We start from the raw sequence: 27,116 nt of genomic DNA on the forward strand, positions 1-27,116 counted from the left end.
ATACCTTAGTAAATCTGACTCAACATTAAAATAATACATTTTAATACAGAAAGTAAAACAGATTCTTGAAAATTACTGGCCAACAATTAATAATTATTATAGGGTAATTGTTTAAGTAGTGTCTGGAAAATTCAGCTTTCTAAAAATATATAAAAGAGAAAACATCCAGAAGGGTTCAGAATTAATTCATACAGTTTGTGTCCCATCTGGAAACACTCATGAAGTTAAAATGAAAAGCATTTCAAAATCTATTTCTCCATCTTGTTTGCTGACTTACTTTTTGGAAAATAAAGTTGGAAATATCAAAATTTACATAAGGGTCTTAGTTGACTCAGATTGAGTTATTTTTATATCATGAGGCAAAAACCACATTTCCCTATTCCATGAATTTGGGCTTTGTTTCATTAAGTATACCTATTGGTTTATTTAAGAGTTTTATATTGACAGAGTGAGTTTCATAAAACATCATTGTTTAAGCCATCTTTTTCCTTTGTTGAAGTACTTATTCCTTTTGTGGTATTTGAATTACTCAGTAACCCAACAGTGATAACACAAAGCAGATTCATAGAGATGAAGATAAAAGGGAAATCAGAAACTTTCTGAAATATCTGCATTTCATATGTGAATATAAACTTCATAAAAAGCTGGAAAAACAAATGTTATTTTCATAAAAATTTCTTTCTAAAATGGAAGAGTCAATGAATTTCCTGGAAGTGTATTCTGATGAATCATTCTGCTTGTAAGATTTTCTCTCATAGTTCTCCATCATCTTTAAGATGTTAATTGTCTTGAAGTTTTTTCATTCTTTTTATTTTTTGTGAATTTTCCAAATGTTTATAGTAACGAACAGTTTATGGTACAACTCTGGAAAAATAGGTATAGAGGTGAAATTAAGTACTTTTGGGCTTTGTTATTTAAACTTCATAAACACAATTGTATAGTAATGAAGGGCTTCCCAAGTGGTCCTAGTGGTAAAGAACCCTTCTGCCAATGCAGGAGACTTCAGAGATGAAGGTTCAATCCCTGACCTGGGAAGATCCCTTGGAGAAGGGTATGGCAAATGACTCCAGTATTCTTGCCTAGAGAATCCCATGGACTAAGGAGCCTGGCAGGCTATAGTCCATAGGGTCACAAAGAGTTGGACACGACTGAGGCAACTTAGCACACACATACAGCAATAAAGGTTGAATTCAGATTCTAAAGTTAAAATCTGTCTCTTCATATGCTATGGATATATTTTGCTCTTAATTTATAATAACCCAAATATTATTAATGATATAAAGTAAACTTACAATGTTATAAGAAGAAATTAGGTAATTAATTAGTCGGTTGCAATAATGTTTGATATCTTTAGGCAAAATAACATTAACATTTGTTCTTGTTACAGTTATTATTTTTCTGTTCTACCCTGTGTTATTCATATAGACTTTTGACTTTTAAATGAAGTTTGCTGTCAAGCATGAAAAAATTTAAGATTATTTTTAGATTGCTGCTGTTGCTGCTAAGTCGCTTCAGTCATGTCTGACTCAGTGCGACCCCATAGACAGCAGCTCACCAGGCTCCCTCGTCCCTGGGATTCTCCAGGCAAGAACACTGGAGTGGGTTGCCATCTCCTTCTCCAATGCATGAAAGTGAAAAGTGAAAGTGAAGTCGCTCAGTTGTGTCCGACTCTTAGGGACCCCATGGACTGCAGCCTACCAGGCTCCTCCGTCCATGGGATTTTCCAGGCAAGAGGGATGCCATTACCTTCTCCATTTTTAGATTAACCAAGAACAAAGAAACATTGACTTCCTTACTTTAACATATATTATCTTACTTACCACACAATAACCTGAATCCTCTGTTATTTTATCTCTATGTATATGAGGTTTTGATACTGTAAAGGGTAGGTGGTTGTTCAAGATAACAATTGCAAAATTAGAGTGACAAGGTTAAATCCACATCTTTTAACTCTCAGATTTACTCTGTGGTCCTCTTATTTCCATGCAGAGTTTTGCCTTTCTTGTCATAATTGACCCCTTGATATATCCACATATTTTAAGATACTGTGGTTTAACAGCCTCCTCATTCTCCAGCTCTATTTTTTTTTTAATATCTTGCTCAAGATTTTAGAGCAGATGATTTATGAACCAAAATGGGAGTTCCCTGCTGGTCCAATGGTTAAGACTGTGCTTCTACTGCAGGGGCAGGGATTCAATCCTTGGTCAGGGAAGTAAGATCCCACATTCCTGCATGTCACGTGCCATGCGATGTGGCCAAAAAAAGTCCCAAAGATTGGGCAGCATGATACAACTTTTAGTTTATAATATAAGGCCATTTCAGAAGAGAGGGATAATTAGAATTTAATTTATTCAGTTCATATATTAATTGTGCATCTACTCTAGGATGCAACTTTATAGGACCTGGGGATACATTGGGGATCAGAAGATAAAACAACTTATTCTCTTGGAGTGCAATTTCTAGTAGAGGCCACAGATGATAAACAAATACTAATAAAATATCTAATATAGGTAAATGTTAAGGGGAAAAATAATGCAGGAAAAGTAATAGAGTCAGTTGGTTAAATGAATTTTGCAGTTTTTGATGGGATGATTCAAACGAAGCTCTGTGAGAAGGTGACATTTGAATGAAGTAGTGAATGAAGGTAGTGGATTAAGTCACACAGCTATCTTTTGGAAGAGCATTCCCGACCAAGAGAACATCAAGTACAAAGTTTGTGAAGTTGGAATGTGCTTGACATATTCATGGGCCAGAGGAGGCCAACTGGGGTTGAGTAAACTGAACGAAGGGGAGAATAGAAAATGTTTCCACAGAAGTGCAGACTTCTGGGACCTTGTAGATCTTTGTAAAGACTTTGGTTTTTACTTTTATTGAAATGGGAGACGTTGGATGCTTCCATCAATGAGTCTTATTATCTGACTCGCTGATGGAAGCATCCAATGTCTCTATCTTGTTGAATAGAGAGGAAAGGGCAATACATGAGGGTCAAAGTAGGGAATTCATTTAGGAGGCTGTTAAAAAAAAATCAGGTGGTTCTAACCAGTGTGGTACAATTGAGATGACTGGCAGCTGTCAGATAGAAGACAGGATCTACGAGATTTCTTGATGGATTAAGAGTAATTTTTGAGTGTGTGTGTAAAAGGAATCAATACGATTCTTAAGTTGGCCAGAAAACTTCAAAGAATGAAGTGTTGCTATTTACTGAAATTAGTAAAACAGAGGGAAATGTAGATTTGGGAGTGAGAGTGGAGGGAGAAACAGGATAAGGGACTCAGTTTTGAACATAATGTTTGATACTGATCCTTTTTAAATTCCAATGGAGAGTAAATGGAAGCTAAAGCTATACTGATGTAAGAGGGTCCAGCTCCTAGGACATTTGGTCTAAATGGTGCAGGGTTATAACCATTCAAAAACAAATATTAAGCATTTTTTATGTGGCATATCAAGTACTGAGTGCTAGAATATAATAATAAGATATAAGCTTAAAAAGATCTCAAGTCACATAATGATATGTAGTTCATGTCAAAGGTGATTTGAGTCATATAGTGTTCACAAACATGAAACCTTGGAAATAAGAATACTTGATCTGTTATAGCATTGTTAAAGCTATACTAGGAGTTTTAGTCAATTGACCATCCTCTTGAAGAAGGGTTGGTTTTTATCATGGTTTGGTCTCCTGAAATTTCTGTTATGACAGATATAAAGAACGCTAAACTTATAGATCTTGTTCACATTTAATGCCCGTCATTCTTTCTCTTTCATCTTACTGATAAAATTCAAGTGGTGAGTTGCATTCGATCATAGTATGGTATATATAAGGTTGTTGATGTTTATGTTTTCTGAGCTAGACAGTATTACCTGAAAGATGATTATTAATTAATTGCTAGACTTTTTTGTTCCTCATTTGAGTGTTTTGTACTTTTTGTACTGTTGTTTTGACATTTGGTATTCTTCTCTTAACAACTCTGCATGAGGTTTTTGAAAGACCTGTGAAGGCACTGAGTATAGTATATATACGTTTCTAATAATGCAACTACCCAGGAAAGGCAGAAGTTATTTGGTTTCCTTTTTTCTTTTTTTTTAGTTTTATAGGTCTTTAGGATACCTTTGAGAATGTATTATATCTGCCATTATGGAAGACTGCTGTGCTGAACGTTGGTGCTTGATATTCAATTACAGCATCTTTCCTTTAAGTCAAAGAAGAGAGCAAATAGCCCTCTGTTCAAGGAACCAGTAGCACTAACCACTCTCCAACAGTAACAGTAATTTAAGCTGTCAGAGACCAACACTAGTCTGTGTCCCCTGGAGAAAAAAGCAGTTAAAGCAAAATTTCATGTGGTTTTTCTTTCATGATTTGAGCTCCTTCTGAGAACTACATCTAGAGTTATGCAGGAATATATCAAAACTGTTTCATTGACAGTGTCCTAGCAGAGTTCTTTATCAGATAACAACTGTGAAGTTGTATCTGGCGGTATGTGAAGTGCTGTGATGCAGGTTGCAGCATGGTGGCTCACTTGTAAGGAGAATTTCCACATTCAGAATAATCTTTATATGAAGTTTCCATAAAACATAAAAGGACAAAGTCTGGATAAAATAAAAATTAAAAAAAAAACTGTATGTATGTGTGTGTATATATATATATATATATATATATATATATTTATTTAAGGTGAGCTAACAATGTGGAAGACAATGAAATGTAAATAGTAACTCCATCCTAAAACAAAAATCAATGTGTATGATCTCTACAGTTGAAAATATGTCAATTAGAAACACGTCTCTTTGTTTTCTACTAAAAAATTTGCTATGCACATGTTATTCTTTTTTCTGTCTTTTTTTTTAAATTTTATTTTATTTTTAAACTTTACATAATTGTATTAGTTTTGCCAAATATCAAAATGAATCCATCACAGGTATACATGTGCTCCCCATCCTGAACCCTCCTCCCTCCTCCCTTTATGCATAGATCCATAAAAATCAATGTAATTGAATTGTATCTTTTAAAATTTTACATAAATGGAATCATACTGTATAGGTACTTTTTCTACTTGCATTTTTTTAAGTCTAATATTAGATTTTTGAGAAGTATTCATGTTTGGGAGTGTACCTCTAGAACACTAATTTTCTATTCCTCTTTTGAATATCATTTCCTAAGTATCAACCAATATTTATTTATTCCCCTTTTGATGGAAGTTGGGTCTTTATGACTTTTCAAGAAACCTAGAAAGAAAAAAGGAATTGACAGATAATTTCTCAAGTCTGCTCCAACATGTTGGCACATAAATGTGTTGGGTTACTGTAAATTCTAAAGCTTCACAGAATGGTTTTGGATGGGGGCAAACTATCATAGAGTAGAAATAGAGTTTTGAATCTTAGAACAAAGACACAAATGAGATTGTGGAAAAACCTAGAAACATATCAGGTATGGAACTCACAGGTCTATAAAAGAGCCACCAAATGCAGTTTCAGTGTGGAAGGTCTCATGAGCATATTTCTTTTTTCATAATTCTATTATCTGTTTTGGGCTTCTTATATAGTATAGTGATTTTGAATGCTTATTTTCCATCTGTATGTAACAGGTTCTATTCATGTAAAACCTTACAGGGATCACAATTCTTGATCTCTTTAAGCCCTTCAGTATGAATATAAATCCAAGGACTATCCTTTTTCTTTTAGATCTTCTACTAAATAAATGGTACACATATGTGACTGTCCTTCAGAATTAACTGGGCATCTTTATAAAATCACATACTTTTATAAACTCAACCTTGGAAATTCTGATAAAGGATTTATAGAACAGATAAATTATAATTTGTATTTAAAAAACAACAATAATTCAGAGAACATTTCAATTAAGATACCACTTCCCTAAATGTATAACAATTTTTAAAGAAAATATTCCCTAGCAAGAGTTGTTTAAAAAAAAAGTTGTAAAAAAGCAACATGGTGTAGAAAAATGAAAAGCTTTGCCTTGAAATCTTTGGCTGGAACTAAGTTGTTTTGCTTCAACTATTTATATGCTGAAAATGAACATATCTAGGAAATGTGTGAACACTACTGACAAACTGATTCACACCTCAGAGTAAAGATAAAATGCCTTACCTGTGGACTAGGAAAAAATAAATAAGTCTTCTTACTCATTGTTTGTGTGGAGGATTTTTGGTACATTTTTAAAGTCATGTTTCATGAATCCAGGCCCTTATAAAGCTTTGTAATTGTTATGTATGACTGGAACTTACTTATTTTCCGTCACGTTTCCAGCATAGTGATGCTGTCCATGACCTCCTTCTGGATGTGATCACCTGGGTTGGAATTTTGCTGTCCCTTGTGTGCCTCCTGATTTGCATCTTCACATTTTGCTTTTTCCGTGGGCTCCAGAGTGACCGTAACACCATCCATAAGAACCTCTGCATCAGCCTTTTTGTAGCAGAACTGCTCTTCTTGATTGGGATCAACAGAACAGATCAACCAGTAAGCAACTTATGTTGTTATTAGAAAACAATTTCTCCGCTTGTAGCTTTCCAGTTCTCAGAAGATTCTTGTTTGAAATGTCCTCTCTTCCAGTTGTCTTAGTTATGAATTTTCATATCTTATTCAGTTTTCCCTTTTTCACGTCAATTGTCATAAAGAAGTAGTGAATATATGGATGTATGAATGTACATTTCTTGAGAAATTCTGTTCATAAATTTGCCTTTCTAAAGAACCATGTTTCTTTATTAGTCTTTATTTTTTAATCACAGAGCTGAATATTGAGGAGAGTTAAGTCATTTAAGGAATGGAGGAGTATCTTTTCTAACACGTATTTGTTGTTCTTTCATAACAAACTTTTTAAAGACAATGGAAATTATGTTGAAAATTGCATGTCTAACATGACTTTTTTAAAATATAAATTTATTTATTTCAATTGGAGGCTAATTACTTTACAATATTGTATTGGTTTTGTCATACATCAACATGAATCTGCCATGGATGTACACATGTTCCCCATCCTGAACTCCCCTCCCACCTCCCTCCCCATACCATCCCTCTGGGTCATCCCAGCAAAAGAGACACAGATGTATAGAACAGTCTTTTGGACTCTGTGGGAGAGGGCGAGGGTGGAATGATTTGGGAGAATTACATTGAAACATGTATAATATCATATGTGAAATGAATTGCCAGTCTAGGTTCGATGCATGATACAGGATGCTAACATGACTTTTCTAATTGACTTATTTTGGAAAATAGTTCAAACTATATATTGTTTTTATAATTTATATACTCATCCCAAGTTTTGTTTTACACTTTTTATTTTTTCAAGTTCTGTTCACATTTTAAATGCTAATGTCATACTTTATTACTAATGACATTTAGCCATATCAAGAAAGGAAGGGAAGGAGGGAGAGAAGAAGGGAGGAAGGAAGGGAGGAAAAGAAAGAAAAGAGGATAACAAGGAATAGTACCAGCCAACTGTTCTTGATAAAAACCAAACAAAAAATATGATCAATAGATAATATCTAATATATTAAACAAACTTTATGCCCACTTGTAACTTTTGTGAGGCCCTTTCTATCTCCTTGAGATTCATGAAAATAGCACATTTGTTCTCATGACTAAAACTACAAATGGAAACTCATCTTTTAGAAGACTTTTAGGCATAATAAATAATTCATTCACTTAATGCTATTCTCTGGTATGAGTCCATATGTACAGTCTTTACAATGAAAAAGCAGTTGAATTCATGTTTGTGATTACACATTCACGATTAATTAATGGGTGCAATTATAGTGATTATACTTTTAATTGGTTATCATATACAAATGTGACAATTTTTCTCAGAAATGCATATAGATGAACAAGCAATCAAAGTACACATTTTTTTCTCCAAAAACTACTCTCTGATAACAAAAGTTAATAGTTGAAGCCCTAACTCTAAAAATCAAGAAACTGTGATATTTCCCAAGAAGAAATCATTTCATTCTCTTTTTAACCTGCAATTCAACTGCTCTTTGATTTTTCCTTTCATTTAGAAACCTTCTTATTCTTGCTTCCTGATGATACATATGGTATGATAAACTTCTCCAAATTTTGCAGACTGCACAAAACTAATTTCTGACAGTAGCATGAGGACAATGATTGATATGAAACTTGGATAGGTGCAGCTCAGCCCAACTGTCTTTACTCTTGTTGCTGGATATGTGTCCTCTTCCTGCATCTTATATGGCAGTTAGGCTTTGCTTTCTCTCTCTGTGGGCCTCCCTGGTGGCTTAGACATTAAGGAATCTGCCGGCAATGCTGGGGACACGGACTCAATTCCTGGGTTGGGAAGATCACCTGGAGAATGGAATGACAACCCGCTCCAATATTCTTGCCTGGAAAATCCCATGGACAGAAGAGCCTGGTAGGCTTCTAAAGCCCATGGGGTTGCAAAGTGTAATACACAACTGAGTGACTTTCACTTCCCTTTTCTCTCTCTAGCTCCTTTGGTGCCTGACTTCCTTATCACCCCTTCATCATCATCTCTCTAACCCAAGGATATAGACCTGCCTTTTGCCTCATTTCTCAAGGATTATACTCATCATTGAATCCATACTAATCAGATCATTTGTATGAATTTGTTGCCTTTTTTTTTATAGGAACCACAGATTTTACTTAGGACTCATAAAAAATAAAGACTTCCCTCCAGAAGAATGAGAATTTCAGAAACAGACATAAGAAAATTAATATATGGTCAGCTGAAACTTGTAGTACCTTAGAAAATATGACAGAGTAAGGTCCAACTGCCTTTTTTACCAAGCTTGTGTAGACCAGCATTTAGTAAAATAACACAAAAAATAAGAAAATGAAAGCACTTATGGAACAGTTTATTTTTACCAGATCTACTTTTACATCTTTGCAGTACAAACTTCGCAATTCAGCTTAAATCCTTTCTGAAACAAGGCAAGGAAGAAATAAACAATTAATAATAAGTAATAATCTCATAAACTATTTTAATTATTATATTTTTATTTTGAGCTATTTTTGTCCTTGGTTTTAGTGTTTCTCCTTCATTTACATTGAAGAATTTAGTATGTTAATAAATACAGGATTATTTATACAGGACCAAGAAAAAAATTTGTGAGATCTATTTTAAAACCTTTAGACTAGTCTCTAGTATAATTATCAATAGAATCTTCTTAGAACCTTTTCTTACATGTTATACTTTTTTCTTATTATAATGCTCTGCTTTCATCCATATATATTATTAATCAAATGTTAAATATGGCAAATAGATGAAGAAACAGTGGAAACAGTGACAGACTTTATTTTTGGGGGCTCCAAAATCACTGCAGATGTGACTGCAGCTATGAAATTAAAAGATGCTTGCTCCTTGGAAGAAAGTTATGACCAACCTAGACAGCATATTAAAAAGCAGAGACATTACCTTGCCAACAAAAGTCTGTTTAGTCAAAGCTATGGTTTTTCCATTAGTCATGTATGGATGTGAGAGTTGGACTATAAAGAAGGCTGAGCGCTGAGAATTGATGCTTTTGAGCTGTGGTGTTGGAGAGGACTCTTGAGAGTCCCTTGGACTTCAGGGAGATCCAGCCAGTCCATCCTAAAGGAAATTAGTCCTGAATATTCATTGGAAAGACTGATGCTGAAGCTGAAACTGAAACTCAATTACTTTGGCCACCTGATGCGAAAAACTGGATCATTTGAAAAGACCTTGATGCTGGGAAAGATTGAACACAAGAGGAGAAGGGGACGACAGAGGATGAGATGGTTAGATGGCATCACTGACTCAATGGATATGAGTTTGAGTAGACTCTAGGAGTTGGCATTGAACAGGGAGGCCTGGCATGCTGCAGTCCATGGGGTCGCAAAGAGTCGGACACGACTGAGTGACTGAACTGAACTGAACTGAACTGATGATTTTTAAATATAGGTTATATTTGATTAGGTTTTAATATATGAATTAAGTATATGAATTTTAAGAATCTTGTCTCAATTCTTTTGCAGACCTATTTTACTACTGTAGTCTTGATAAATATTTATTTTAACTTTATGGCAATTGAAACTTCATTTGATAGTTATCTGACTGACTCATGTGTTCCTTTCCCTAGATTGCCTGTGCAGTTTTTGCTGCCCTATTGCATTTCTTCTTCTTGGCTGCCTTCACCTGGATGTTCCTGGAGGGAGTGCAGCTCTATATCATGCTGGTAGAGGTTTTTGAGAGTGAACATTCACGAAGGAAATACTTCTACCTGGTTGGCTATGGGATGCCTGCCCTCATTGTGGCTGTGTCAGCTGCTGTAGACTATAGGAGTTATGGAACTGATAAAGTGTGAGTTTATGTTTTCTTTCCTTTTTTCTCTTCTTTTTAAATCTAGTTGAAATTGAAACTTTGAATTTTCTCAGAAACTAAGATCTTTATATCACCTTACAGCAATAAATTACAGAACTATAGAAGCAAATGAGGATAATTCAATTCATGGGTTGTACTTTTGTTATTATGTAAAAAGAGATAGTATTCCGAGATTCCACATCTACATCACAAACTTGAGTAATTGTAAAGGGACGATACTTTTAATATCTTTCAGAGCATTGAGACTTTTGCCAAATCAAGAATTAGCTATGTTAAACATGTGTATTCAGAGGAGACTTTAGTCTCTGACACTGAAACCTTGTCTCCTTCCTGACATATCAATTCTAGTCACTAGAAAGTAACTTATACCATTAATAGAAAGGTAGACTTATAGGATCAGGGGCAACTTGTGGTTTCCCTTTTTTCCCTGGGTAGCTACTGGGGTCTAGTGATGACCTTTATTTTCAACATACCTTCAAACTGGTGAGACATACCCATAGAGATGTTAAGCATAATTATGGAAAGAAATTCAGTGAAAAATATTCCTGTAATTCACATCATTATAATAACTGGGATCCTGAGAATTAATTAGTTTTCAGAGAAGAAAGTTTAGAAAGAAGAACAAGACATCTCTGATGAATACTCACATTTAAGTCATAGATTGAGGAAGGAAATTAAAAATAGAGAAGGAAGAGAGGTGAAAAATAAAGCCTCTGAACTATGGAGAAAGTGAGAAAAAGTTTCAAGGTGGGACTTTATGTCCAAGATAATGTAAGTAGGGTAAGCATGGAGGAAAAATCATTTGTCCTATTTTGATAAAGTGCTAGAAACAGAAGTCAAATTGGAAGATGTGAAGAGATAAGTCAGTGGCAATAGAGTAGAATCTTCATGTGTTAACTACAGCTTGAAAACATTTGATTGAGAAATAGTACAAATATTAATTTATGATACCAGTGATGAAGAATTCTTAAAAGTGCAGGTGCAAGAACATCTAGGGTGTGAAGAATCAAGTTGGAAAGAGGAGATTAGCAGACAGAAAGTATCTTGTGCCTCATTTGTATTCAACATATATAGGCTGAATGAAAAGGAAAGGTCCCAGGGGGATAGAAAAGCATAGATTAGACATAAGATGAGAAAAACCTTGATTCAGTACTGAAAGTGGCCTTAGAATTCACCTAGTCCAAGGCATTAATTTTACAGATGAAAAAATCAGGAGCCAGGTAAATTGCCTTGCCCATGATGATAGAAGTAGATGGTGGCAGACATGTAATGAAATAAGTCAGGTTTATTTCCACTAAAACTAGGATGTTTTTGAAATAGTCAGATGACCCCTGTCTTCTGAGGTGTGAAGAAAATAACAGGTAAGATAAATTTGGAAGTGGAGGAATTTTTCCATCAAGTAGGAGATGCTGATCTTTGCTGAATGAACAGGTGAGGTCATGTTGAAAAGACAGGAGATTTGAAAAGCTTTGAAATGAGCACTATGGAAAATGTGTTAAGGAGCCAATTAGATATTAATAAAAAGATTTCCAAGCAATAGTGAAGGCCCAGATGAGGTTAGATAACATCAATTTATACAGAAGTTAATAAGCCAAATTTCATGACTTTCCACCAGCAGTCAGCAGCCTGAATATGCTAGCAATAAAGCAGCTCATTTCCCAGAAGAGAAGATTCAGGAGGGAATGACAAGAGGACTCCACAGTTACAAGGAGCATAGTTAAAATAGAACATGCTTTGGTGTAGAAGCACCAACAGTGTATTTAAAAGAAGACCATATCACTTCTGTTGAATTTTTTATTGAGAACAGTGACAGGCTACATAAAACCATTTGCCTAATATTGCTAGTAGTAATTATTTTTTAATCTAAACCTTGTGAATTGTAGTCAAATCTAAGGTCATTTTGTGTATCTCAGTGGCAATCATGGACCAGATTAGGATTAGATAAAATTATTGTCTATATTTTGCTGTAAAGACATTTTAGGAGATGGAGATTAGATAGATGATAGAATTTAATTTAAAATCTTTTATTGATATAGTTTACATGCCATAAAGTTCACCCTTTTAAAGAATATGCTTCCATTGTTTTTAGTATATTCAGTGTTAGGCATCCATCACCACTATCTAATTTTAGAATATTTTTATCCTTTCTGAAAGAAACCCATTAGCAGACATTGCCCTTAAATCATAGGATTTTTGTTTTAATTAATATGTTTCCACTCTAATATATTAAATTGACTGACACAGTTATTTGTTATCTATCTTTTCTTAGAATCAATACTATATATTCTCTTGTGACTTTGTTAAAGCCTTGGGTATCATTGCTTTAATTTCCTGTACCATACCTGGAAGCTCTCATTTACTGACATTATTACTTTGTAAGAATAGAGGCTAATTTATTTCCCAGGCACTGATTTGAAACAAGCCTTAGTGATAATTCAGTTTCACCATTATGATTTTTCCCAAAACAAGGAGAAGTAAAACAGATACAGATAAAATAATGGATAAATGAAAGAAGTATAGAAAAGGATAGGTAAAATTGTACTAAAACTCTATCACAGGTGGGCATAGAGCAGTTAGTGCCTCATTTTTATATTTTCAATAAATTGTACAGAGACAGACCTTCAAAATACATGGAAAAAATTTTTGACTTACCCCTTTGGGACTTCATCTAGCCCAGTGTCTATAGAGTTCTGTTTTGCTCTTTGAAGAAGCACGTGTTGAAAAAGAAATGTTATTCAGTCATTTGTATGTACTTGATAAGCTGAAACGAACAGACCTGTTTTTCTAGGGAGTTTAATCAAGATATTGTTTAAAAATACATATAAGCAAAGAATTTCTATACAACCAGAAGAATTTCTGTATATAGAATTATGTATCTTATTGCGTATTATTTTTTTAAATTATTTATTTTAATTGGAGGCTAATTACTTTACAATATTGAATTGGTTTTGCCATACATCAACATGAATCCACCATGGGTGTACACGTGTTCCCCATCCTGATTGCCCCTCCCACATCCCTCCCCGTACCATCTCTCTGGGTCATCCCAGTGCACCAGCCCCAAGTATCCTGTACCCTACATCAAACTTGGACTGGTGATTCGTTTCTTATATGATATTATAAATGTTTCAATGCCATTCTCCCAAATCATCCCACCCTCTCCCTCTCCCACAGAGTCCAAAAGACTGTTCCATACATCAGTGTCTCTTTTGGCTGTCTCTCATACAGGGTTATCGTTACCATCTTTCTAAATTCCATATATATGCGTTAGTATACTATATTGGTGTTTTTCTTTCTGGCTTACTTGATTCTGTATAATAGGCTCCAGTTTCATCTACCTCATTAGAACTGATTCAAACGTATTCCTTTTAATGGCTGAGTAATACTCCATTGTGTATATGTACCACAGCTTTCTTATCCATTCATCTTCTGATGGACATCTAGGTTGCTTCCATGTCCTGGCTATTATAAACAGAGCTGTGATGAACATTGGGGTACACGTGTCTCTTTCAATTCTAGTTTCCTCAGTGTGTATGCCCAGCAGTGGGATTGCTGGGTCATAAGGCAGTTCTATTTCCAGCTTTTTAAGGAATTTCCACAATGTTCTCCATAGTGGTTGTACTAGTTTGCATTCCCACCAACAGTGTAAGAGGATTCCCTTTTCTCCACACCCTCTCTAGCATTTATTGCTTGTAGAATTTTGGATCACAGCCATTCTGACTGGTGTGAAATGGTACCTCATAGTGGTTTTGATTTGCATTTCTCTGATAATGAGTGATGTTGAGCATCTTTTCATGTGTTTGTTAGCCATCTGTATGTCTTCTTTGGAGAAATGTCTGTTTAGTTCTTTGGCCCATTTTTTTGATTGGGTCGTTTATTTTTCTGGAATTGAGCTGTAGCAGTTGCTTGTATATTTTTGAGATTAGTTGTTTGTCAGTTGCTTCATTTGCTATTATTTTCTTCCATTCTGAAGGCTGTCTTTTCACCTTGCTTATGGTTTCCTTTGTGGTGCAGAAGCTTTTAAGTTTAATTAGGTCCCATTTGTTTATTTTTGCTTTTATTTCCAATATTCTGGGAGGTGGGTCATAGAGGATCCTTCTGTGATTTATGTCAGAGAGTGTTTTGCCTATGTTCTCCTCTAGGAGTTTTATAGTTTCTGGTCTTACATTTAGATCTTTAATCCATTGAGTTTATTTTTGTGTATGGTGTTAGAAAGCGTTCCAGTTTCATTCTTTTACAAGTGGTTGACCAGTTTTCCCAGCACCACTTGTTAAAGAGATTGTCTTTTCTCCATTGTATATTCTTGCCTCCTTTGTCAAAGATAAGGTGTCCATAGGTGCGTGGATTTATCTCTGGGCTTTCTATTTTGTTCCATTAATCTATATTTCTGTCTTTGTGCCAGTACCATACTGTCTTGATGACTGTGGCTTTGTAGTAGAGCCTGAAGTCAGGCAGATTGATTCCTCCAGTTCCATTCTTCTTTCTCAAGATTGCTTTGGCTGTTCGAGGTGTTTTGTATTTCCATACAAATTGTGAAATTATTTGTTCCTGCTCTGTGAAAAATACCGTTGGTAGCTTGATAGGGATTGCATTAAATCTGTAGATTGCTTTGGGTAGTATACTCATTTTCACTATATTGATTCTTCCAATCCATGAACATGGTATATTTCTCCATCTATTAGTGTCCTCTTTGATTTCTTTCACCAGTGTTTTATAGTTTTCTATATATAGGTCTTTAGTTTCTTTAGGTAGATATATTCCTAAGTATTTTATTCTTTTCGTTGCAATGGTGAATGGAATTGTTTCCTTAATTTCTCTTTCTGTTTTCTCTTTATTAGTATATAGGAATGCAAGGGATTTCTGTGTGTTGATTTTATATCCTGCAACTTTACTATATTCATTGATTAGCTATAGTAATTTTCTGGCAGAGTCTTTAAGGTTTCCTATGTAGAGGATCATGTCATCTGCAAACAGTGAGAGTTTTACTTCTTCTTTTCCAACTTGGATTCCTTCTATTTCTTTTTCTGCTCTGATTTCTGTGGCCAAAACTTCCAAAACTATGTTGAATAGTAGTGGTGAAAGTGGGCACCCTTGTCTTGTTCCTGACTTTAGGAGAAATGCTTTCAATTTTTCACCATTGAGGATAATGTTTGTTGTGGGTTTGTCATATATAGTTTTTATTATGTTGAGGTATGTTCCTTCTACTCCTGCTTTCTGGAGAGTTTTTATCATAAATGGATGTTGAATTTTGTCAAAGGCTTTCTCTGCATCTATTGAGATACTCATATGGCTTTTATTTTTCAATTTGTTAATGTGGTGTATTACATTGATTGATTTACAGATATTGAAGAATCCTTGCATCCCTGGGATAAAGCCCACTTGGTCATGGTGTATAATCTTTTTAATGTGTTGTTGGACTCTGATTGCTAGAATTTTGTTAAGGATTTTTGCATCTATGTTCATCAGTGATATTGGCCTGTGGTTTTCTTTTTTTGTGGGGTCTTTGTCAGGTTTTGGTATTAGGGTGATGGTGGCCTCATAGAATGAGTTTGAAAGTTTACCTTCCTCTGTAATTTTCTGGAAGAGTTTGAGTAGGATAGGTGTTAGCTCTTCTCTAAATTTTAGGTAGAATTCAGCTTTGAAGCCATCTGGACCTGGGCTTTTGTTTGCTGGAAGAATTCTGATTACAGTTTCAATTTCCATGCTTGTGATGGGTCTGTTAAGATTTTCTATTTCTTCCTGGTTCAGTTTTGGAAAGTTGTACTTTTCTAAGAATTTGTCCATTTCTTCCACATTGTCCATTTTATTGGCATATAATTGCTGACAGTAGTCTCTTATGGTCTTTTGTATTTCTGTGTTGCCTGTTGTGATCTCTTCATTTTCATTTCTAATTTTATTGATTTGATTTTTCTCCCTTTGTTTCTTGATAAGTCTGGGTAATGGTTTGTCAATTTTATTTATCCTTTCAAAGGATTTGGCTTTGTTGATTTTTGCTATGGTCTCTTTTGTTTCTTTTACATTTATTTCTGCCCTAATTTTTAAGATTTCTTTCCTTCTACTAATCCTGGGGTTCTTCATTTCTTCCTTTTCTAGTTGCTATAGGTGTAGAATTAGATTTTTTATTTGACTTTTTTCTTGTTTCTTGAGGTATGCCTGTATTGCTATGAACTTTCCCCTTAGCACTGCTTTTACAGTGTCCTACAAGTTTTGGGTTGTTGTGTTTTCATTTTCATTTGTTTCTATGCGTATTTTGATTTCTTTTTTAATTTCTTCTGTGATTTGTTGGTTATTCAGCACCGTGTTATTCAGCCTCCATATGTTGGAATTTTTAATAGTTTTTCTCCTGTAACTGAGATCTAATCTTACTGCATTGTGGTCAGAAAAGATGCTTGGAATGATTTCAATTTTTTTTTTTAATTTACCAAGGCTAGCTTTATGGCCCAGGATGTGATCTATCCTGGAGAAGGTTCCATGCACACTTGAGAAAAAGGTGAAATTCATTGTTTTGGGGTGAAATGTCCTATAGATATCAATTAGGTCTAACTGGTCTATTGTATCATTTAAAGTTTGTGTTTCCTTGTTAATTTTCTGTTTAGTTGATCTATCCATAGGTGTGAGTGGGGTATTAAAGTCTCCCACTATTATTGTGTTATTGTTAATTTCCCGTTTCATACTTGTTAGCATTTGTCTTACATATTGCAGTGCTCCCATGTTGGGTGCATATATATTTATAATTGTTATATCTTCTTCTTGGATTGATCCTATGATCATTATGTAGTGTCCTTCTTTGTCTCTTTTCACAGCCTTTGTTTTAAAGTCCATTTTATCTGATAAGAGTATTGCTACTCCTGCTTTCTTTTGGTCCCTATTTGCATGGAAAATCTTTTTCCAGCCCTTCACTTTCAGTCTGTATGTGTCCCCTGTTTTGAGGTGGGTCTCTTGTAGACAACATATGTAGGGGTCTTGTTTTTGTATCCATTCAGCCAGTCTTTGTCTTTTGGTTGGGGCATTCAACCCATTTACATTCAAGGATAATTATTTATAAGTATGATCCCATTGCTCTTTACTTGATTGTTTTGGGTTCGAGTTTATACATCCTTTTTGTGTTTCCTGTCTAGAGAATATCCTTTAGCATTTGTTGGAGAGCTGGTTTGGTGGTGCTGAATTCTCTTATCAGACTTTATTTTTTGGGGCTCCAAAATCACTGCAGATGGTAACTGCAGCCATGAAATTAAAAGACGCTTACTCCTTGGAAGGAAAGTTATGACCAACCTAGATAGCATATTCAAAAGCAGAGACATTACTTTGCCAACAAAGGTTCATCTAGTCAAGGCTATGTTTTTTCCTGTGGTCATGTATGGATGTGAAAGTTGGACTGTGAAGAAGGCTGAGCACCGAAGAATTGATGCTTTTGAACTGTGGTGTTGGAGAAGACTCTTGAGAGTCCCTTGGACTGCAAGGAGATCCAACCAGTCCATTCTGAAGGAGATCAGCCCTGGGATTTCTTTGGAAGGAATGATGCTAAAGCTGAAACTCCAGTACTTTGGCCACCTCATGCGAAGGGTTGATTCATTGGAAAAGACTCTGATGCTGGGAGGGATTGGGGGCAGGAGGAAAAGGGGACAACAGAGGATGAGATGGCTGGATGGTATCACTGACTCGATGGACGTGAGTCTGAGTGAACTCCGGGAGTTGGTGATAGACAGGGAGGCCTGGCGTGCTGCGATTCATGGGATCGCAAAGAGTCGGACACGACTGAGTGACTGAACTGAACTGAACTGAAAGCTTTTGATTTCTCCTTCATATTTGAATGAGATCCTTGCTGGGTACAGTAATCTGGACTGTAGGTTATTTTCTTTCATCACTTTAAGTATGTCTTGCCATTCCCTTCTGGCCTGAAGAGTTTCTATTGAAAGATCAGCTGTTATCCTTATGGGAATCCACTTGTGTGTTATTTGTTGTTTTTCCCTTGCTGCTTTTAATATTTGTTCTTTGTGTTTGATCTTTGTTAATTTGATTAATATGTGTCTTAGAGTGTTTTGCCTTGGGACTCTCTGGGTTTCTTGGACTGGGGCGATTATTTCCTTCCCCGTTTTAGGGAAGTTTTCAAGCTTATTATTAAATTTGTCTTTGTTGTCTCATTTCTGTTACTATTGCTTATTTCTTTTATTTCTAATGGCATTTCCTTCTTCCTGCTCATCATACTTAAGTGTTTATTTGGGGTTTTTTTTGCCAATGTTACCTCCTTATATGCTACATTGATGTTTTTAGTACAAATATGTAAGTCCACAGTCATAATAAACAGCAATTAGCCAGAAATCAAAGACATATTGTCACACATTTTTTTGTAAATTGTCATTAAAATTGATACAGTAAAATTTTTGTCTTAGATGTCTATTTTACTTATTTTGGAATTTTATCATGCATTTTTACTTGTTAGCCTCAACTGCTTGATTACATCTAGAATAAAACCATTGAATATATATTACAATATTCCAAATAACAGGTTTCTCTTTCTTTTTTTCTCATCTTAGTGTTCTTAATGTATTTTATTATGGTAGCCATAAGGTTTTATTTCTGAAATCTTTAATAATAATAGCTTAAATTTCTAAAAAGTACAGACAGAATCATATCAATGGTAGGAGATAAAATGGGAGACAAAACTGTTTTTGTAGATTAAATAAATGTTATTTTGATACAGATAGAGGTAACTATCATATTCCATCTGGCTGATGGATTATGATGTGTTTTTCTATGAAAGTTATTAGAGTTGTTGAATTGATTATTATGTACAAAACACATACTGACACACAAAGCATACATAATTTGATTTTGAGAAATTGCTTAGTGTGCCATCAATTTGCAAAGTTTATAAGAGAATCTCATTATTTCATGATAGTGTTTAATGAAATCTTTTAATCTGTGTTGACATTATTCTTGAGACAATTTACTTAGAATTACATTTAGTCACAATTATAAGATACTTAGAAAATCAAATTAAAATTTCAATACAATTGTTAAAAAAAAAAAAAAAAAAGCCCTCAGCTAGTAGACCACAGGTCTAAATTGTACTAACTATGGGATTTTTTCCATTTTCTGTCTTCTTTTATATCTTCCTTTAGTCTCTCTTATACTATTATTTCGGGCTTTCCCAGTGGCTCAGCAGTAAAGAATCCACCTGTAATGCACGAGATGCAGGAGTCACCGGTTTGATCCCTGGTTTGGGAAGGTCCCTTGGAGGAGGGCATGGCAACCTATTCCAGCATTCTTGCCTGGAGAATCCATGAACAGAGAAGCCTGGCGGGCTACAGTCCATAGGATCACACAGTGTCAGACATGACTTAAGCGACTTAGCATGCAGGCATGCATCCATACTACTATTTATATAGATATTCAGTGAAGCCATTGAGTATGATTCTGTCAAAAGATAAAAAGTTGACTTAATAATTAAAACAGAACTGATGTGGAAATTCTGTGATAAATAGTTTGATTTTATGACCTGAAACTAATCAGTTCCTGTAAACTTTATTTACCTCAGTATTACCTCCCCAAATGTAAACTGTTTGAACAGTTAATTTTTATTCAAAGGAAAAAAATGCATTTATATTTTATAGCACTTTCCTTGAAATCTAAGTTTAGGGCAGTAAAAGCAGTGGTTAAAGTGATGGGTAGATTGAAAAAGGGCTGTAAGGAAGTCCGTTCCAACAGGAGGAGAAGGGAGAGTGCTGGGAAGTAGTAAACCTCAGAGAATAGCCCAGGAATTAAAGTGCAAGTTCAAAAATTGGTAAGAGGTTTCTGAAAGACGTTGATTAGGTCATGAACATTTATAATGGACCAGAACATCCTTGAGTTCTTGAAGCATAACTGAGCTCTTAAAGATAATTGAAATCAATTTTATGATCTGAAAATTATTATAAATCATCTATTAAGTCTTAGATTTGTCTTCCTAGCAAGCTTAACAACAGCTCTAAAAAGCATAGTCTCTCCTCTGCTAGTTAAAATCCCCCCTCCAGTTTCTTTATTTTAGTTTCATTCTCTAACCTGCATAATCATTTGAACAGAAAATTGATTATTGATTTTTAAAATACTGGATTATATTATCATTCAAGAAGGAAGCCAGCCAAGGAACATTATCCTTGATAGTATCTTAAAGTTATATGCATAGGTTTATTCAATACATTTACAATGTCTAAGCACTTTATCCTACACATAGAACATTATATATTCATCTGAAATATTTATCTAATCATATTATTATATATAAAATATTCCTACTTTTAATATTGCATTAACATGAAGCATTTACCTCATTGAATATGTTGTCACCAGGCATGTTTGACTTTAAGTTGGCCAGGGGGAGATAATATAGATAATGAACCAGTATTTATCATCGACATATATCAAGCTAATCATTCAATATGTGTGTGAGGAGTGCTCTGTGTGTTATATGTTATGTTGTTAAAGCCAAGAGCATGTTTTATGTATGAATTACAGAGACTGAGGGCTTATTATATCATCATTTCATCACCCAGGAACCTGCATTGAGCATGAGATTATCACTGTATGCAGTATATAAGAATTTAGGGTTCAGCATATTTTTTTTTGTTTAAAGATTTAGCTCTATCACAGAACATCAAGACTACTGTCTTGTTATTTAGAAAATGTGACTGATGTCAAATGTAGGACTTAACTTCTTACTGGAACCAAAGAAGTATAATATCTTATCAAGTGATCAATTTATAATTGCAAAGATCTAATATTTTTACTTGGGCAATCTGTGATTTATGTGCAACATATACATTTCTCATCTAATCATTTAGAATTGTCAACAAAACTTAGATTTTATTATTTTATATCTTGTGTGTTTATTCTTTTTGAGAAACACTAGGTTAAAGGACTTTGGAGTCAGGTAGACTAGAATCAAATTCAGGCTCAACTAATTATGAGTGATGTGGCTGTGAACAAGTTAGTTTCATTTTCTAATTTGTAATATGAGGGCTATTATATAAGTACCTTGCAAAACTACTGCAATATTTGAAATTGTGTGTGTATGAGTAAGTACATATGTGTATGTATGTGTGGGCATATATATATATATATATTTAATTATGTGTGCATGTGGGCTTCCCTGGTGAGTCAGTGGTAAAGAATTTGCCTGCCAATTCAGGAGATGGAAGTTTGATCCCTGGGTCAAGAGGATCCCCTGGAGAAGGAAATGGAAACCCACTCCAGTATTCTTCCCTGGGAAATCCCATGGACAGAATAACCCGGCAGGCTGCAATCCATGGGGTCTCAAAAGAGTCAAACATGACTTACTGGCTAGACAACAACAGCAACAAATAAGTGTATGTAAAATATCTGGCATATATAAACATTTATTGTATATTACTGGTGCTATTATTCAACTGGGATACAAACTATGATTAGCAACATAGTTTTAATTGCAAAATAAATTTTATTAAAAGCAACCATTTATAAAAGTAATGATTGCAATTCTTATGCTACTGCCTCCTGTTAGTTTAAGCAACATGGGACTATAGGGATTATTCCAGTATTTACTATTAATAAATTATAATAGCACTTTTCTTACCTTTGTAGTCCACCATAAAGTTATAGGATGTATTTTGCTGAAGAAATAATGAATCACTTATTTTTAAAAAATAAGTGCATATTGGGTATATGAAGACAACATAACCTATATTTGGTGTATGAGATGTATCAGATGCAAAAGTAGAGCTGAACTACAAATGCTAATCTGGAGTACCAGTGGATCACATTCTATTCCTACATCACTCTGCCAATCTATTTTCCAGTTTATGTACTTGCAAAGTATTTCAAGTTTAGATGGAACAGTGTATTGTGATATAAATTACATTAACAAAATCCTTAGCAGGTGTATTATTCAGTAAGCTTAGAACTAGATTTATGCTTGAAGTATATATCTGTCCTTTTTCCTCTTCTCTCCTTTCTTCCCTCAATTCTCCTTATTCCTTCTTTTCTTTCTCAATCTTGCCAGATATATGTAGTACAAATATACAGAGATCTGCATATGTTACAGAAAAAAGACAAATATGTAGTTTACAAACTTTCATAAACAACCTGATATGATGAGACCATGTAAAGTTTATGATCTACCAGTAGCGAAGATTGTTTGCTGGTTACATTTAATACTTCATCAAGGGCAGTTTTGTCTGTGATTTAGAGTTTGCAGAAAATGAAGCAAATACCATTGTTAATTTACATTACTTCAAAAAAATGGTTCATAGTTAGATGTCTACTTTGATAAAAGTGAATAAATAGGCAAAAAAATACAGTGCACCATGGCCTCTTAATTAAGCGGCACTGTATTAAACATGGTAACTTTGAATAAGGAACTGTACTAATGCAGTGTTTCTGGATTCTAAAAGCATTATAAGTCATATGTTTTTGGTAACATTTATATATATTGGGCAATTGGTTTTACCATTTTTCTAAACACAGAATCATTCATGTTTTTGTGTGTGTGTGTTTATTAATTTATTTTTTATTGAAGGATAATTGCTTTACAAAATTTTGCTGTTTTCTACTAAACTCATCATGAATCAGCCATAGGTATACATATATCCCCTCCGTTTTGGAACTCCTTCCCATCTCTCTCCCCATCCCACCCCTCTAGGTTGTTACAGAACCCCTGTTTGAGTTTCCTGAGCTATACGGCAAATTCCCAAATTCCTGTTGGCTATCTGTTTTACACATGGTAATGTAAGTTTCCATGTTTCTCTTTCCATACATCTCATCCTCTCCTCCCCTCCCCTTGCCCAGTGTCCATAAGTCTATTCTCTACATCTGTTTCTTCATTGTTGCCCTGTAAATAAATTCTTCAGTACCGTTTTTCTTGTGAAAGGGCTTCCCTCATAGCTCAGTTGGTAATGAATCTGCCTGTGATGCAGGAGATTCTGTTCGATTCCTGGGTTGGGAAAATCCCCTGGAGAAGGGAAAAGCTACCCACTCCAGTATTCTGGCCTGGAGAAGTCCATGGACTATATAGTCCATGGGGTTGCAAAGAGTAAAAGAAAACCAGTGAGGAATATTTTAGTAGAAGAGAATTAGCTTTAGAAGTATGGTTTTCTCTGGTCTTGTTTTGAGAAATGAATTTGTTTCATTATTTTTATTTTTCTGTTTTCTGGGTAAACTTTAAGGTAGTACTTGCTGGATTGGTAATTGATATTTTTATATGAGACTGATCCAGATATCAATACCTGTCAGTTCAGTTCAGTTCAGTCACTCAGTCGTGTCCGACTCTTTGCGATCCCATGAATCGCAGCACGCCAGGCCTCCCTGTCCATCACCAACTCCCGGAGTTCACTCAGACTCACGTCCATTGAGTCAGTGATGCCATCCAGCCATCTCATCCTCTGTCGTCCCCTTCTCCTCCTGCTCCCAATTCCTCCCAGCATCAGAGTCTTTTCCAATGAGTCAACTCTTTGCATGAGGTGGCCAAATTATCATCTAATTTGCAAATGTTTCTTATATTTTGGAAGAAGACAATTCTAGAAGAAAATGATAATTTAGCTATGTAAATTAGCATTACTTCTTTAGCATATTAAACCAATAAACTTGAATTAATGTAGTAAGACTTTTTCAAATATTTGGCAATATATGCTGATTTTATAATTTTTTAAAATTGCTACAAAAATTTGATGACATCTTTGTATAGGTACATGGGAGGAAAAGTCAAAGTTTATGGTTTGTGACAAGTTCTCTTTTAATTACAGGATATATCTGGTCTTACAAGGTTTTCCAAACTTGAGTCAAATAAGCATGTTGTGTCATCAGAATACACTTGCTCTTTCAACAGCGGATTATCTCTCTCGTTATAGTACTGCTATAAACCTAATGTATAGATTATATATAAATGACAGAAGTTCATTAGAAAAGAATTGATATAATCTTAAAAATTAAACAAAAGTGGCTTCCTGGTGGCTCAGATGGTAAAGAATCTGCCTGCAATGCAGGAGACCTGGATTCAGTCCCTGGGTTGGGAAGATCCCCTGGAGGAAGGCATGGCAACCCACTCCAGTATTCTTGCCTAGAGAATCCCCATGGACGAAGGAGCCTGGTTGGCTACAGTCCGTGGGGTCACAAAGAGTTGGACATGATTGAGTGACTAAGTACAAAATTAACAATTTCACAAATTAAATGATGCTTAGTGAATAAAGGAAATTTTCAGATAAATCATATTTTTCAGTGGCAGATCTATGCAGTCATTTGCAAACTAGACTTTAATGTGTTTAGTGCAATACATTGTTCCTTTAACATTTGTCTTTCCTTAATTAATGGTTTTACATTGTATCTAAGTGACATTGAATTGTCTAGACTTTTGGAATACTACGAGGTGGACTGTATGTGTCCAGGCATGTAAAAACACCCACATAATACAGCTGGCCTTCCAGATCCATGGGTTCAGCATCTATAAAAAAGGAGGACCAGCTGTAAGGGACCTGAGCATCTGTGGATTGAGGGTTTGGGGTCCTAGAACCAATTCCCATGGATACTGAGAGATGTCTGTATTCTCCCTGACCTTAAAGCCAGGGTGAGTTCTTTCAACACTGGCATAGGAAACTCAGGGCACAAATCACACAAACTTTTGAGATAGTTAATGAGAAAGAGAGGAAATACAGAAACTTTTGAGAAAGCCAGCGTGCAGCCAGAAACAGCAGGTATGGCCATATGGCAATTGAATTAGAAAAGGAATTCTTGCCACATTGCCTTCCAGAAGATAGTCAGGCCCAGGCAGCCCTTAGGGATGGATGATTTATTCAGCACATGTTAAGTCTTTCATATTGCCTCATTCGCTGTTTAGTTCTCCAGGGAATTTAAATCTATTGTACTGAAAAGATATTGAAGAATTTTCTTTCAAAAAAATTTAAAAAAACACTTATATAGTAATTTTATTTATACCAAATAGATATTGAAGAATTTTTTTTACCCTCCTCCCCAAAGAAAACTTCTAAAGTAATTTCACTTCTACATTTAGAGATCACTATGCCAAAAGCACATCTATTTCCAAACAAAGCATTTGCTAAGTAGAGAAGACATTTTTTTCAAAAAAGTATAAAAGTTTTGTAAGACTAAAATTTAATATGTTATTTTAACAACACATTTGGTGAGATTATGTAAAGTTTTTTAAATTTCCTACTTAATCCAAGATACTCTGCAATATTGTAATTAAAACTACTATACTTAACCTGTACAGTAACTGTTCTCAGAAATCCTCGAAATACATTTCTCTTTGAAAAAATTTGCAGAGAATGTGTTTTGGTTCTCAGATTAACTCTCAAAAACTTGTTTGACCTCCACATGAACAGGGGCTATACTAATAACAGGCACTCTTAAATGTGCTGTTAGAATATCATGCTGCTATAATTTCAGAGGTCTTCCCTGGTAACTCAGATGGTAAAATATCTGCCTGCAATGCAGGAGACCTGGGTTCAATCCCTGGCTTGGGAAGACCCCTTGGAGAAGGAAATAGCAACCCTGTCCAGTATTCTTTCCTGGGGAATCCCATGGACAGAGGAGCCTGGCTTTTTAGCAACATTCTTGGACTCTGTGTCTGTGTGTGTATGTGTGTGTGTGCACGTGTGCTTATGTATGGTTTAATCTGGGAAAATATTATGCTTTGTCCTTTATTGATCTTAATTTGTGGGAAAATATAATCCTTGTTGAAAACCCTGAAAGACCCATGGATATTTCCTCTGCTTTGGTCTCCCGGCAACACACACAAACTCATTATTAGAGGGGTAACAAACTAGCCTATAGTCAGAATGAAGACAGTGTTCGTATTTCAATCGTTGAGTTCCCTGGTTTGTTTCTGCTTATTGCCAATACCACACTTTTATTTTTCCATGGCCAAACTTTGTTAACAACAGCACAACAAAAAGTTTACTAAGTACTCAAACAAATTAATGGCTAGTAGTTTGAGTATTGATTGCTTCTCTAACATTTTTTCAAATATGATTATTATGTTTATTGTGAATGAAGAAAAATTATGTAAAAAGATGAACTTGTAGTCAGTTTCTTATTGGACTGCAAATATATCCCAGTGTAAATTATTTGCAAATATTTTACTTTATAGAATAAAGCCCAATTTTCTTGTTTTAAAATCAGGTTTTTTCAGGGCATTTGATTATTTCTTTACTTAAAAAATCTAACTTTTAACCTTTATAAAAAATTTAAGTTACTTAAAAGTAAAAAGAAAAAAAATAATAATAAACCTCACTGGCCCTATTGCTCAGATGATAAAACTGTTAGTATTTTGGCAGGTAGCTTTCAGGAATTTGAAAAATGAAGCATATAGCTAACACCTCTTTTGTGCATTTCTAGTCCTCTGTATACCCATATGAGAGGCAATCACTAACCTGAGTTCGGTGATTTTTTCCCAATTAATTTAAAAAATTGCATTCATATTTAAATATATCTGTCAAAATATGAATATTATAGTTCATATAGCTATGTCACTTTAGTTTTTCACTAAACTTTGTTCCTGTGATCTATTTTACTGACATATAAAGACCCTTACTCTTCACTACTTTATAACATTTCATCACATGTATAGAAAAATTTTTTTAATTTGTTGCTGTATTGACATACATAAATTTCTTCATAGCTTTTCTGGTTCTCCATTATTGTTGAGATTTAATGAGTAGTTACATAATGAGAAATATTTACATACTTCAGACAACATACATGCTGTTTTAGAATGCTTAGCACACCACTGAACTATTTTCTAGTTTGTTTTTTTTTAATTATG

General features: G+C 34.7%; 1 protein-coding gene across 6 annotated transcripts in view; it reads left to right on the plus strand.

Moving 5' to 3' along the window:
• The window catches only part of ADGRL3 (adhesion G protein-coupled receptor L3), a 956,872-nt gene that overhangs the window by 830,360 nt on the left and 99,396 nt on the right, over nt 1–27,116 (plus strand). For all 6 annotated transcript variants that reach the window (XM_070372463.1, XM_070372465.1, XM_070372461.1 and 3 more), the window contains 2 exons: nt 6,262–6,471; nt 10,086–10,306. In XM_070372463.1, coding sequence (XP_070228564.1) covers nt 6,262–6,471; nt 10,086–10,306 — 431 coding nt within the window. The remainder of the gene's footprint in view (nt 1–6,261; nt 6,472–10,085; nt 10,307–27,116) is intronic.

Source organism: Bos mutus, chromosome 6 (assembly GCF_027580195.1).
Source record: "Bos mutus isolate GX-2022 chromosome 6, NWIPB_WYAK_1.1, whole genome shotgun sequence".
Classification (NCBI taxonomy): domain Eukaryota; kingdom Metazoa; phylum Chordata; class Mammalia; order Artiodactyla; family Bovidae; genus Bos; species Bos mutus.